Raw genomic sequence first — 14843 nt, 5'->3', positions numbered from 1 at the left:
TGTGTGTGTGTGTGTGTGTGTGTGTGTGTGTGTGTGTGTGTGTGTAAGTGCATGCACAGCGTATGGAAGTACAGGGCTTGTTGTGGCTGTAGGTGCAGAGTAGTGGTGTATGTGTGTGCGTGACATGGGGGGTTGGTGTATGTGGCAACAGTGGAATCAAGCCCTTCCGTCTGACAGAGACCTGAGTGGTCGGTGTCTTCATTACATGCTGCAGACACGTGTGTAACGTGTAGTGCCAATGAAATCTCACTGACCGGGACTGAGAGGGCATGTGGAGAGAGCGTGTAGGGGCCAGGGGGCTGGGAAAGAAGAGTTTACTGAACTTCTTCAGTTCAATTCTGGATAATGCTGGTCCCGATCCAAAACCCAGACCCGAATGACCGTGATCTGGCCCCAGCCTTTGCATCTTGGACCCTTCCTCTAGTCCTGGAGAGGTGTGACCCAAGTCACGAGGGACCCATTCTTCCATTGTCCGCATTGCTGGCCCATAGCCAGCACAGCCCCACACAAGCTGGGCTCTGGGGGGCGGGGGGGGGGGGGGGTCTGTGTCTTTCCAGAGTCTCTTGCGTCTCTGCCACTCACTGGCTCACGCCTGCTCCCTGCTGCTTGTTTAGAACTAAAATGTATTGCAATAGCAATAATGTGCCTTGTACACACGATCTAATGCCGACACCCTGGTAATTCCCTGTCAACCAAACGAATGACACGGCTGCCTGGACCAATGAACCCTTTCCCTCTACACCTGCAAACTCCCCCCACCCACGCCTCACACCTGAGCTTCCACACGCACACTCCCGCCCACCCTGCCATGGGCTCACGTACACATCCCCATCCAACACAGCACCTATGCTCACACGTATGCACCCCTTGGCACTCACACGACACCGACATTTACACACACATTCTTGTGCATGCATATACTCTCTGGCAAGGCCTCACCCACACTGGCAGACCCAATCACACTCATGCACACTCACTAGAGAGGGGCCGGCGCTGAAAGCTTTGGAGCCAGATCCGGATGTTGAAATCTGCAGAGTGGGGGTGTATTTAGATCCAGGGATCTGGTGCCGGCTCCTCACAGTTATGTGCACAAACATACTCCCTCCTGCACACATCACACACACAATGGTACAGTGAAAACCAGACACAGCACCAGCCCGGCAGCCTTCCAGACCCTGCACCTTTCTCTGGCCTGCGATCCCTGGAAGAGAAAACAGCTGAGCCCGTGGGCACTGGCCTAGTGCAGAGCTCGGAGGGGGAACGCTTACCGGACGTGCATACCCCCAACTTCTGAGCCCCGACCTTCACTGGGAGAGGCCGGGGAAGCTGACGGCAGGGTCATTTGGTACCTGCCTGTCCGCACAGGGTGCTGCAGTGTTTGTGGGGGGCCCATAGACTTGGCTACATGAGCCTGCCCTAGGCCTGCACCGAGCCCTAGAGACACCAGCCTCTCACTGCTGTGAACGCCACAAATAACCTCCCCCAAAGGAAAAGTGGGGCGGGGGGAGGGACATTTCACCTATGCGGCCGGGGGTGGGATGAGGAGACAGTGTGGAGTGAAGCTAAAATGTTCTCCTCTTGGGGTGCAGGGAGCACAAACACCCCCCTAGGGAAACACCCAGCTAATCAAGGAACAGCCGAACCGGCCTGTCCCTCTGCACACCTGACAGGTATGTGAAGGTGGAGGTGTCTGTGCGGCCTGGGGCATTGGCGAGGATGGGACTGCTCCTCTTGCTGGAGTCAGGAAGGCAGAAGGGGCCCTGGGGAGAAGGAGGGGGCTGGGGTGAGCAGTGAGACATGATCATGGGAATTTAGGGGTTCTGCGGCTGTTGTTGGCCACCGTGCTGGGCTCAGCTCTCAAGGCTGCTTTTGCTCTCTTCCCCTCCCTCCATCCTACTCTCTTTCCCCTTCTCTCTATCCTTCTCTTCCTTTTTTCACCCATTCTCCCTCGTCCGCCACCCTTCTCTCTCAGCTCTCTCTTCCCCCAGCCCTCCCCGTCTCTCTAATCCCTCTCCGACTCTCTTTCTCTCCAACTCTGTGAAATCATCACCCTGAGGCAGCAGTTTTCATGCATCTCTGCGATGAATCTACTTTATCCCAAATTACGAGACATCACACAATTCATTTAACGTATAAAGAGCCCGCCCCAGTTAAACGCAGCGAGGCTGGCTCTCCAATCCCTTCCCCCATCCGTCTCTAAGCAGACAAAGCGCCAGGCAGAACAGGAACATCCTGCATTTCTCCAGCACTTTCCCCTCCGAGGGGTCCCAAAGCCAGTTACAAACTATCTATATGCAGGAAATGCTTCAGCATGCAGCTGCTTCTGGGGTGGAACATGCTGAAAATCAGAGTAGGGCAGAAAGAGCCCACGTAAAACCACAGGGGAAATTTAGGGGGCAGCTGGAATTCGCCACCCTGGAACTGGCCGAGGCACTGACCTGACCACTCTTGATGTGAAAAGGGATCTACCATAGCTTCCCCCCTCATGTCCAGCAGCATGGCTCCCCAGAGCAGCATGCCAGAGCCTTGGTGCCAAGACAATCTCCTGCAACCTCCACAGCTGGTCCTTAGAGGTCTTCCATCCAAGTCCTGGCTTAGTCTGACCTTCCTTACCAGCTATCTCGCGCCCTCGTCTAGCTCTAAAGCCGCACTCCTCAGCCTTTTCCATGCCAAGCCCTCCCCCCTCCTCCCATTGAGCTGGGATGAACTCCGGCTCCTCCTCCCATTTAGCAATATGGGAAGGGCAGAGGGATTGCTAACACCTGTTTGCAACCCCCCTGGCTCTGACGCCCCCATTGTCATGAGGGCTGCTCTCCTGCAGCACCCCTCCCCTTCGGATCGCTTTGCCAGCATTAAATCTCATGCCCCTGCCCCCGGTCCCCCAGCTGACGAGATCACACTGTGCAGCACAGAGCACTGTGCCCAGCTGAGCCTGAACAAGCTGATGATGTTGATGCTTCCCTGTAGCCAAACTCTCAGCCACACCCCTCCGGCCGCCCAGCAAGCGGCTCCCACCAGCAGGGAGGGCTGCTGGCAGGATGGCTGTGGGAGCTAGTGGTGACCAGGCCACAGACCAGACCGTGGGTCTGGAAAGGGTTTGCGAAGGCCAGCAGAGCTTGCAATAGGCTGGGTGCTGTAACATGGGCAGGAGGCCGTCGCTATGGGTTTATGGAGCGAATAACGATTCCCCCAGAGGGGCCCGTGGGAAGGAGGGGGTAAGACTTGGGCCCTTCCCAGAGCGCGGACGTGCAGCGTGATGCACACCTGTCCCCATCGCCGTACCGCAGCCAGCGTGCGCTATCTGTACGCCCCAGAGCCCTTGGCACGTCCCAGCAGGCCTGGCAGGAAACGAGCACACTCCTCCCGCTGACATTTCAGCAGCCTCCATTCCCCTTCTGCCTGCTCAAAAGGCATGGAGATTAGCAGGGATGGAATGGAGCCGACTGGGAGCAGCACCCCTGCCTCCCCGCAGGCAGCGAGCCAAAGGGGTGTTACCAACAGCGGGAAAACGGGCAGCCCGGGGCCCCGGAGGTGGGGATGATCTCTAGGGTGTGTTGAGAGAGCCAACGGGGGTGGGGAGGGGAGGCAGGAACAAAGCCAAAACCTTGTGAACATTTTCTCTGTGTGTTTGGGGGGCGGGGAGGGGGGTCAAGGCCCTGGGCGGGACAGTGAGAGACCCAGTTCCTGCTTTGTCTGATTCCAAACAGAGATTTTCCTCAACATTATTCCGACCAGCATTACCTATTGATAGTGCATAGCAAGCAGCCCGCGGGTGAGTCAGCATATGGCAGGGGAGGGGTCCTGTGTGCCTGGGAACGGACTGGGGGGTGGGGGATTGTGGTGCCTGAACAGAACCGGGTTCAGGACTGCATGAGCCCAGCTCAGGGTGGGCTGCTCAGGGCTGGCCTCAGGCATCGGTCATTGCAGGAGACTGGGTCCCATGGGCCACTCAGCGTCACCCATGGGACCCGAGCATCTGGAGGCCGCTGGCTATTCACTGGGGGGCCTCCATGGCTTTGGGCCTGTGGTGTCACACCCAGCTGGTTCAAGTTTAGCCCCAGTGCTAGTGGGGTCACTCCACTGACCTGAGGTAGAGAACTCTTCCCACTGGCTGGTCACAGCGAAACCTTGGAGCAGGGGCTCCGTGGCCCTGCCCTCCTGTTTGGCCTGTCGGAGGTGAGGCAGAGGCGGGAGGAAAGGGGCAGGTGTCAGGAGTTTCAGGCGCTGAGTGCTCGTCCCCCCTGCCCGCCCCATAGCATGATGTGGGGCTGGGTGGGCGAGGGGCGAGATACAGCTCTCAGCAAGGGTCTCCAGACTATCACACTTGAGCACTAGGAAAAGATCCTAGAAATTCAGGCCAGTTTGCCAGTTCCCCTCCCCGCTAATGTGAATTTCCTGCCACTGAAAGGGGCCCAACTGGAACCCCACCGACCAGAGCCCTCTGACTTCTGCAAGGAGAGACCAGCAGAACAGCAGGGTCGGGGGATGCTTCCCACACACTGCCCCCCTACAGGCCTCTGTCCTGCCCTGGAGGGACCCCCTCTGGGGGAGAAGGGAAGTTTGGTTTTCATGACCCGTCCCAGCCTCAGTGCTCCACATGGTGGTGGGTTTTTGGGAGGTGTCTGCTCCAAGCTGGACTGAGATTACCAAACCCAGTTCCCATGGTTACCACATGGCCACCAGCTGGGCCCATCTTCCCATCACTAGCTTGGCCACTGATGGCTTTCTTTAATTAACCAACCTCTTGTTATTTACCAAGGCAAGCTAACTCCTTCCCTGTAATTATGGGGGAGATTCTGCTCTCAGATCCCATCCTCAGAGCACAGCTTGGCTCTGGGGTCCTGCTCTCCCTGAAAAACACACCCGGAAATTGGCAACCAGTTGGGGAGACCAAGAAATTGGTCATCCCCCCCAGCAGGTCTCAGCAGAGTATTTTTTCCCTTAGGGCTATATGCCCCCTGCAGCTGCAGTGAAGTCCCCAGGATCACACCAGTGGAACCGAGAGCAGAGTTTGATCTTTAGTGTTAGTTTTTGAATCACAGCTGCTCTTATTGTCTTGCTGGTTGACGTTTCTCCGGATGAAGATGATTGCGTCTGATTGTCCTTGCCCTTATTCTGGAGATTCTCACTAGAGTCACACTGGTATAAAAGCAACATGAGGGGGAAATCCTGCTCCCTGCATCCACCAATCCTTGCAAATTATTGTGAGTCCTTTACTCTGCACTTTTCATCCCAAAGCACTTCATATATAGAGAGCACTGGTGGAATGCAGCCACCTCTGGGGTGGACAGCAGCAAGCAGAGCACAATGCATTGCACAAGAAGGACTTTTGGCCAAGGATGCCAGGGCAAAACCCTCTGCTGATGAAAACTGCCCTGTATCCATTCTGAGCAGTCAGGCCCGTGACAAAGTCTCACTGAAGAGATTCCCCTATGCCTGGTACCTAATTTATCACCCTTGGAGGAGCAAAGGTGGGTCAACACTGCAGGGATCGAAACCTGCAGTTCAAGGGAGTCTAGCTGTACCAAGGCTGACGCGTAGCCCACTGAGTCACCCCCTGCAGGAAGGCGGCCAGCTACCATGCATCGCTATCTAACCTATTCTAGATCTGCATCAGCCTTCCCTACATGTCTGCTAAATTCCCTCCCTGGCTCCCTGACCCCTAGTCCCCCTGCTGCCGCTGCCGCTGCCTTGCATTAGCATCTCCCTGTTTCAAGCTGAACAAATCCACACAAAACACAGGGTTTTAAAGAAGTGTCCTCAATTTAAAGTCAAACTCCAGCAAGCTCTGCCCTGCAGATAATTGATTTCCCAGGCTCCTCCTCTGCGTACATTCTGCTCTCTCAGGGTCACTTCATGGCAGCCTCCCCTCCGGCTAACAGTCTCTCATGGGACTGGCTGCAGAAGGAGAGGACCCAGCAGGGTGCACCGGCTGGTCACAGGCCCCGATGACTTGCTGAAAATCCAGAACCCTACTCTAGAATAGATCCTAGCACCACCTGCCTCCATCCACCTCCCTTTCCAATGCAGGTTCGCAACTTGCCTCTTTCACCTTCTGCAAAAAGGCCTGAATCTTTGCTGAGAACAATGCAGAGGTCAATTAGCAGTCAGGTTGGCCCCTGAGCCCCAGAATAAATGTGCCTCAAAAAAGAAATGTAGGCCTGAAGCTGCATTCTCTCCCACTTGCTGCTAGTAGGCTGTTAAGGACCTCAGGCCTCAAGCCCCCTCGGGATATGGGGACCCCAAGAGGCAGGCAGCATAGGGCAGGCCCAGTCAGAGAGGATGGACCAGGATGCTCCACAGGCAGATGCTCACCCCTTCCAGCCACAGGATGGTATGATCTCAGGGAAGGGTGTACGGGTGGGGGACCCTGTGACTCTGATTTGGCCAGGGTGAAGCTGTCTTGGGACTGGAGGGTCAAGGAGTGGGGGTGTTTGACTCATCCACACCCATTTCAGTCCTAATTCCCACCCCGTAAGCTGCTGGTTGTGTCTTGGAGAGGAGCCCATGGGATGCCCCGGGCACCCACAGTTATGGAAAGCCGGGGGCGGGGGGGTCCACACAGCAGAAGAGGAAAGGGCAGAGTCCTAGGCTAGGGTTGGCGGTGGTGGGGCGAGGAGGCCTAGGACGGGATAAACATGGAGACTGTGGTCTCACGTCTCAGTCCAGGAGAGGGCTCTCCTTTCCTCCAACAGCTGGAGAGAGTAGGCTGCCCGGCCCACCCCAGTGGACGGAGGAGTAACCTAATCCCTTATTGGGAGTTCCTGTGCAGAAAGCGGGGGGCGAGGGCCAGGTCAGGTGAGGTCAGTGCCGGCACCACGCCCTCCTTACCAGCTTGTCGGAGTACGGAGAGGACTCGCTGGCTGCCATGTCGTAGTACGGCGTCTGCAGGGGGAGCTTCTGGATCTCTTCCTCCTGCTTCATGTTGTCTAGGTGGACGACCTGGAGTTGGGGAGACAGGTCAAGAGGGCAAGCACCGTTCTCACCCTTCCTGCCACCCATCTGGGGAGCAGCACCTGTCTCAGGGGATTGGACAAGGTGAACAGAGTCACCATGAGACCTCCCCTACAGAGTCCCTCTCTAGCTCTCTCTCTGCCCCATTCCTGGTCTCACCATTGTTAGGCATTACACTTCAAAGGATGGGAGTTCACCGAGGCACTGATCCTTCCGAGAAGAACCCTGCCTGACCTAGAACCTGTCCATGCCCAGAAGGGTGCAGGTTGCAGTCCCCAAGGGTGCTGAGATCCTGGACAGAGAGGATAATCCCAAACCACTGCCCTCCTCCCACCAAACCTGCTTCATGGGGCATTCCCAAAGGCTGGCTGGAGCTTGCACTCTGGGCTTCCAGAGGCCTGGCACCCTGGATTCTGGCTGGAGGCCTGTTTCCCATGCTGGCAAAGGAAGCAGGGGCACTAGGCTGGGGGTAGGTACCTGGATGTCTTCTGCCGTCAAGTGGCTTTTCATCTCCTGTTTCCTCTTTGGCGGTGGGACAGGTTTGTGGGATGGAGGCAGATCAATTCTGCAGGGAGAAAAGCAGCCATTGATTTGACTCTGGGGACAGGGAATCGGCTCGATCCCGAATGCACCAATGTCAATGGCAAAACTCCCTTTAGCTTCAATGGGTGCAGATACGGACCAAGCAGCTTGGGCATTATTGGGGGGCGGGGAGGGCTTTCCTCTGGGTTCCTGGCTTTCATCTCCATGAAGCTCACTTCCCCCAGGGAGCCCGTGTGTCAGCGCTGCCCTGCCCCGCATGTTGCTTCACCCGCTCTGCCATTTAGCCATAGCAATGTTCATAGTCCCAGAATAAGGGATCAGTCAGAGCTCCCAGGTGCAAGCAGCACTCACCTCTTCCTCCTCTCAGAGAACCGCATCCCCCTCCTCTCACTTACCATTGTCCCCCCCCCACCATGCCTGTTGCCTTTTCACTACAATTCCGACCCAGACTGTAAATCCCCTGGGGCAGGATTCCACTCTCTTTTCTGCCTGTGTAAATCTGGAGTAACCCCAATGACTCCACACATTCCCTTTGCCCTTCCTTCCACCCCCCGCAACTTCTTCTCTCCTGGTCACTGGACTCACAGCTGAGTCTTCTCTGAAATTAGCTCGTGAGCTTTGCAGGGAGAGACTGTCCATGTGTCCGTACAGCGCCTGGCACAGTGGGGCCTCGATCTTGACTGGGGCCTCGATCTTGACTGGGGCCTCTAGGCACTACTGTGAGATGGCTAGATCCAGCGATTCAGCTTTCCACTGAACTGTCAACATAATTCAATGGGCTTGTTCTAATATTTCACCCACCTTCCTTGGATTCTTTTGTCCACACTACATTTCTAATCCCAGGTCAACCTCTGCCTCAGATTGTGGCCCCCCAGGCTGGTGCAGGTAAACCCACTTCAAAGCCGGCACCAAATCATCCCAACACGGATGGTTCGACTCGTGCTGTAGGATTCTAGGAAGCAGCTTGTGGTGAGCACTGCCAATCAAGAGCAAGCCAATGGTCTGTCTGGTAGCTGGTCTCTGAGTGGCCGCTGTTGGATGCGTCAGGCTTTGGCACAAAACCTTCATATTGTATACACTGTGCAATTTATTCCTGACCCCAGATGGGAGGGGGAGGAAAATCAGCTTTTGCCCTGGAGCATGAGGATTGACAGCCTTTGTAATCTCCATCCTAGGGACTGTCTCTGCAGATTCTGCTCATATGCATACACGTGTCTAATCCTTTTACAAAACTTATTAAACTCTGCCACTCTAATTAGCGGGCTGCCCCCTCCCTTTCCTCTCCATACTTGTTCATTCTCCTTGTAAACTTCAGCAGATGTGGGGGGGGGGGCAGTTTTCTGCAAACTCCAGTGGATTCCAAGCCCGGAGCAGGACTCGGGATGGGGATGCAGGGTGGAAAATTGGGGTTGCGGACTGCAGCAAGGACACCCATTGACTCCAGGGAGCTTTGGATCAAGCTCCTAGATGGTTCTGTGCAAAGTGGGGCACCACACAGTGATGGACGGCATGAAGAGTGGGGAGGAGATGTCTCTATTATCTCGGGCTCCAGGAGAAGGCCTGGCCCCAGGGTCAGGGCATTCGGCCTGCTCCATTGTGTGTCTCTTCTCAGCTAAAGTAGCTCTTCTTGTGCCTTTGTGGAGGGCTATTGTGGGAAACCAACTGTCTGAAAGTGGCTCTTTTTGCAGGCCTGATGCTGTCCAGGCAATTTCACCCCGCATGGCTATTATTGTCTCAGCTTCTGCTTTTCACTCCGCTGTCTCTCTCTGCACACTCCCGCCATCCTCCAGTGCCTTCTCTCAAACAGAATTAAATGGAGCAAAAAATTTTTGCCGGGATGCAACAACAATGTGTGTGTGTGTATGTGGGGGGAGCTCCATTTGTCCTTCAGCTCTTTGGTGCTTTCCCTTTGCGAATGGGAAGGGGGTGATTTGAGGGCAGTAGGCAGGGTGTTTGCTCTCAAAAAAGATACAGCAGCAAGGAGGATGCTGTTCCCTGGGAGGATGCATGAGAAGAACTTCTCCAAAGGTGCGGGGTGGGGGGGGGGGTTGTTTGTGCAGCACACAGTGGAGCAACCACTCTGCTCCAAGACCTCTGCTCTGTGCCTCAGGGGACATAGCAGGGCAATGGACCCTCCGTGAGCAACAGCAGGTGGGATCCAGTGAGCTGGTCCCTTCTCCAGCATCAAAGGGATGCGGGATGCCAGGCTAGCACACTGTGGTAATAACCAGACTGTAACAAACTGCCTGGTGTGGATGTATTACCACTGCCCGCTTCTAAATCAGAACTGTTTGTCTGTGTGTCATAGACTCCATACTGATGGCAGCTAATGGAGAGTCTCCTTTAGCTCAAGGAGCGGGGGCCACATCTCCGGTGCAGGGGGAGATGAGCTGCCCTCGTGCGAGTCTGACTGGCCATGTAGTTTAGGGGCAACCACCAATTCCTAGGTGGCTACAGACTTCTTGTGATCAGAGTGTGCTAAGAAGGGGCACAGGGAGAGTAGAATGGGGAACAAAATGGGCGTTTGAAAGCAGAGATGAGCCCAAACCCAGACTTTGAAAGTGGTTAGTGGGACCTGAGCCTGGACTCAGACCCGATTCTTGCCAACAACCTGAGCACCTAGGGGAGGATGGGGCCAGGGCTGAATTGCAGGTTGGGGTCCCAGCAATGTGACTTGAAACCATTCCAACAGTCAGGGAGCCAGAGAGATCTGCCACAGGAGAAGAGCCCAGGGTGGGGAGCCTGCAATGAGGAGGATTGGAGGAGCCCAGCTGTGCATCAGGATCATACTTCAAACCCGTGCACACTCTATTATGAGTCGCCTCTTGTTCCGGTGCCTTGTTCACTGGAGCTTGGGAGAATACCACTGCCTCAGTCTCTTGCCCTAATCTGAGTCCTGGGGAGGGGGATCGAGGAGCAGGAGAAGGCAAGAGTAGAAATGGGAGGGGGCCAGGCTGGGAAGCTGCAGGGAGACCCACATGGGGGGTGTTCAGAGAAGTGGGGAGATCAGGAGAGCAGGAGGGGAGTGAAGAGGCAGAGAAGGCAGGTTGGCTTGTTTGCTTTTCTACCCCGAAATCTCTCAGCGACACAATCAAAGGAGAAACTTTCCCTCCTCCAACCTCTCCCACACTTGAAAAGGATCCACAATGAACTCTGCCGTGAGTGGGAGCCAGAAGCTGGGAACCAGGTGCTGTCCCTGCATGTTGCCAGAGCGTTGGAGGTTGGGAGGGGAATCAGGTATTTTTATAAATGGGCCTGAAAGCTCCCACGTGCGAGATGCAGGAGAGAGACACTTGCTAGGATCCCCTCTGGGAAAGGGTCATTCTTGGGGCCAGTAATGGCTTGGCCCTGTTAGGAGGGGGAGCTGCAGCCCTGCATGCTTAGGCAGAGAGGAGCAAAGATGATTGATCATTCAGGGGAAACCAGCCAGCAGGAAGAAGGGAGAGAAACACACACAATGAAAGAGAATAATTCACTCATCTGCTCAGCAGCCCTGGGCCATGCCCAGCACACCCTCAATATGGGGCACTCCCTCCAACCTGGCCAGCCATCACGGGGCTGGAAAGCAGGACCCTCTTGGGCATGTCCCCCGCCTCCCACTCTGCATTGGGGATATTTCAGCACCATGGACAGCGGACACTGCATCAGTTCCCAAGGGCTGTGACAGAGGAGAGGGGCCAAGAGTCTCCAAACCCAAGGGTGGGGCTGGGCCGGGCTGTGGATCCCTGAGCTCCTGCTCCATCAGCAGGCAGAGGCTCAAGGGGTTGCTCTGCTGAGGAGCAGGCGAGGCAGTGCCCCCTGCACCCACACTGGCACAAGCACACTGGCATTTGCGCCTGCCAAGCAGGCCCCCTGCAGCGAAATGGGCAGTGATACAGTTTTTGCAGGTTCCCCTATCGCACCTCCTCTTTAAACACCTGCCCCCAGATACACACAGCCAGGGTGACAAGGTGGTAGAGAAGCCAGGGGAAGCAATGTGGGACTTTGAGCTCTGTCGGCAGGGAGTAGGGCTTGGGAATCCTGGTTCAATCCTTAGCCTGCAAGCCCTGGCTGTCTCTCCACCAGCTGTCTCTCCATTAGTAGCCAATGGACCCCTTCTCCCACCCGCCCACCCCCACCACCAAAGATTTATTTACCTTATTCTCTGTAGGGCTCAGGCAGCCTCCACTGCAACTCCCCACCCTTTGCTTGTGATTTTGGAAAATATCAAACTGACCAATTTGCTTAAAGACGCCCAGTTTTGTCCAACCCAGATGCGCATGTGTCCCCATGTGCCTGGTGTCGGTGTGTATGTTTGTGCCAGTCAGGAGCAGCACTTGCCTTTCGCTCTCTTGAGCCCGGGATCCCATACACGGGTTCGTACCCTGCTCTCCCTAGCGCATGCCGTCCCGTGTCACCGAACCGCAGACAAAGGTGTCACTGCTGGCACTCGTTGCAGAGGAGCAGCTGAGGAGTGGAATTGTCGTGGTTGTTGCAGGTTCGGATACAGGGGCATTGGCCAAGAGATGCGCGTGAGGGCTCTGGCCGGGAATCCGAGATGACGTTGCTGTTTAGGACTGAGGGGTATCAGCAGAGCTTTCGGGGGAGGGATCCAGGACTGGACTAGCAGGGAGAGCCACAGCTCAGGCTTGGGGAGCAGGAGTAGAGCTGCAGGGAAGGAGGTGGGGTGGGGCCACTCCAGGACTGGAATGCTGAAGCCCAGGGTTGAGGTGCAGCTGGGAGCGAGCACAGAGGCTACTCACAGGTCATTGTCGGTCTCCGTGCGGCTCTTCTGCTGTCGCCTGTAGACGATGAACACAGTGACGGCCACGCCGATGATGAGAGCCGCAGCAATTACGCCCCCCAGGATCCCGATAATGCCCCCTGGAGCTCCCTGAGGCAGCGGCTTATCTGCAACAAACACCGAGACAGAACGCGTTAGCATCCAGAGCCCGGGGAGCAGTGGTGCCAGGCGCAGCACTCAGCAGAGCAGAGGCCCAAAGTACTGCAGATCCTGTGGCTCCCAGAAAGAGATCAACCCCCCTCGCCCCCCACACTCCTTGATCTCCCTGTCTCATCACTCCCCCTGCAAGGCAGATCTTCTGCCCCACGATACCTGGTTTCCTATTGACTGACACTGCTCCATCTGGGCCCCCCTTCTGACCATTGGGTCCATGGATTCCACGATCATAGGGCCCTGCCTCGAGAAGCGCCAGACGCCTCCTTCCCTGGCCTCCCGTGGAGTGAACAAGGCTCCTCGCCACTCATCAGCCCCTTGCCGAGTACCGTGATCCTCCCCACCGGGGGCCAAGCACCCGACCCCACTCTGCCAGTTCTCCCCTCCCCATGGCCTGGACCCCACTGGGACCCGCCTGCCCATGACCAGCTCTGTCCCAAGGATTAGAGCCAGAACCAACAGCAGGGGGAAAGCTATGGGGCACCGGGTGTGGGGGGTCTTGTCCTCCCAGAGTCCTAGTGCTCAGATACTACAGTGCTGAGCAGCAGTGCCAAACCCCAGCATTCCCCCCTCCTAGTGGCTAGAGATCCCCCAGGCACCGGTCCCCCAAGCGCCCACCAAAAACGTCTCGAAGTCCACCAGGGAATTGGCTACGTTCCTGAGGGTTAACCCTTCAGCTGCTGGTATTTTGCCAGCTGGCTGAATGCCCGGGACAACAAGTCTATACTATCAGAGGTTAATCCCAGGGAAGCGCATTTCTTCCTGGAAGCAGTGACTGACTGGGGGCAGAGCAGGGGGCATGTGTGTGTGTCAGGGCCCTGCGTCCATGGGGCACAGATATCCTGACTGTCGGATGGGCCATATACCCCCTGCCCTGGCTCCCATTGGCCCTGAAGCTGAATAGCTCCATGACTCGGAGCGGGCCTCAATGCAGCTAACATGGACCTCATTCAAAGGAAACCGATCCCGTGGGCTTGATGGGAAAGAGCTTTGAAATGTACGATAAAAGGATTTAATTTGCTCTACCTTCCAACCTAATTAAACTTGAAAACTAGCTAATTGGTACTTTGTACTTACAGCTCCGGCAGTGATGAAAAAGGAAGATAATTGGAATGGAGGAAGGAAAAAAATCCAGGGGAGGGGGGAAAAAGGGGCCTCCTGGAGCCTGGTCCCCTGGGGAAGGGATGCAGCTCACAGCAGAGCATGTGCCTTCCTTGGCAATGGGGTGGAGACCTGCCCAGTGGTCATCTCCTCCCTGCAGAGGTGCAAAGTGCGATCTGGTTTATATCCTCAGCACCGGAGCATGTCACATGCACCAGACGTGGGCCAATCACGCCAGCCCCGTCTATTAGGTGGGGCCCAGGGCAATCACCATCTGTCCCTGCTGCCTCTGTTGCTGGTTAGAGGCGCTGACCAACTGGCATCCTTCCCTGACACACACTACAGGGCTGGACTGATCAACACCCCCCGTCCGCCATCCCACTCAGATGAGATGTGGACCAATCAACCTCCAGCCCTGGCACTTAAACGAAGCAGTGACTTGGCCCCCAAGATCCCCCAGTAATTCGGGGCAGTGCTGGGAAAGGAACCCAGGCGTCCGGACTTCCCCCGCCCATTGCTAACCATTAAACTCCCCTGCCTTCCAGAACTGGGAATTGATCCCCGGCGTCCCAATTCCCACTCCCTGCTCTAAATTGCTAGACCATGCTGCTTCCCAGAACGAGACCTAGAACCCAGGAGTCCTGGCTCCCGAGTCTCTGATCTAACCACTAGACCATGCTCCCTCTCCGAGGGAGTGCCAGGAACGTGGCAAGTAGGCATTCTGGAGCTAATCCCTCATCCCTTTATTAAGGCGCCATGAGCACCTATCTGGAGCAAGTCCTCCTCGGGGGGATTAAGAGCACGATAGCACGACCACCGCCACACAGCAGTGATGTGGAAGGAAAGCCAACCCTGGGGGCCCTGTCACGACAGCGGGTTCCGTTTTCCTGACGGTGACACCCAGCAGCTGCCCCCGGGGAAGAGGATGGAATAGTTGCAGAACCCTCCCCAGTGCCAAACGCAATGGCAGGAGCTCGCAGCTCCCCTTGCAATAAGCCTCAATTCCCCACCCTGCACAGAGCACCGCAGCTCTGTTTCATGTAGCTCATTGAGGAAAGCCGGCTGTGGGGGAGGCAGGCAGGAGGAGAGCCGCATAAACGTGTAAAGCCAGCGCTGTTCATTTTGATTTAGCCAAGAAGATATTGCTGGGTTTGTACAACACCTAGCACAATGGGTTATGGACCCGGATCCGTCATTTTTCGCTTTGTCTCGGAGTTCGGACAATGCGTACAGACTGCAACAACAATATTAGCTCATAGCTATGCACCTCTCAGAGAGGGCTTTTGATCAATACAGCTCACAATCTTTT

General features: G+C 56.0%; 1 protein-coding gene across 1 annotated transcript in view; it reads right to left on the bottom strand.

Moving 5' to 3' along the window:
* NECTIN1 (nectin cell adhesion molecule 1) overlaps positions 1-14843 on the bottom strand; it is a 156330-nt gene that overhangs the window by 20427 nt on the left and 121060 nt on the right. Inside the window, exons 6-8 of the mRNA XM_024196645.3 lie at positions 12240-12387; positions 7432-7519; positions 6832-6942 (exon numbers count right to left, since the gene is read on the bottom strand). Of these exons, the coding sequence (XP_024052413.2) occupies positions 6832-6942; positions 7432-7519; positions 12240-12387 (347 nt within the window). The remainder of the gene's footprint in view (positions 1-6831; positions 6943-7431; positions 7520-12239; positions 12388-14843) is intronic.

The sequence above is a fragment of the Terrapene carolina genome, unplaced genomic scaffold (assembly GCF_002925995.2).
Source record: "Terrapene carolina triunguis isolate 2854851 unplaced genomic scaffold, T_m_triunguis-2.0 Scaffold374, whole genome shotgun sequence".
Lineage (NCBI taxonomy): Eukaryota > Metazoa > Chordata > Testudines > Emydidae > Terrapene > Terrapene triunguis.
The sequence above is the reverse complement of the archived record's forward strand: the minus strand, read 5'-3'. Positions and strand labels throughout refer to the sequence as shown.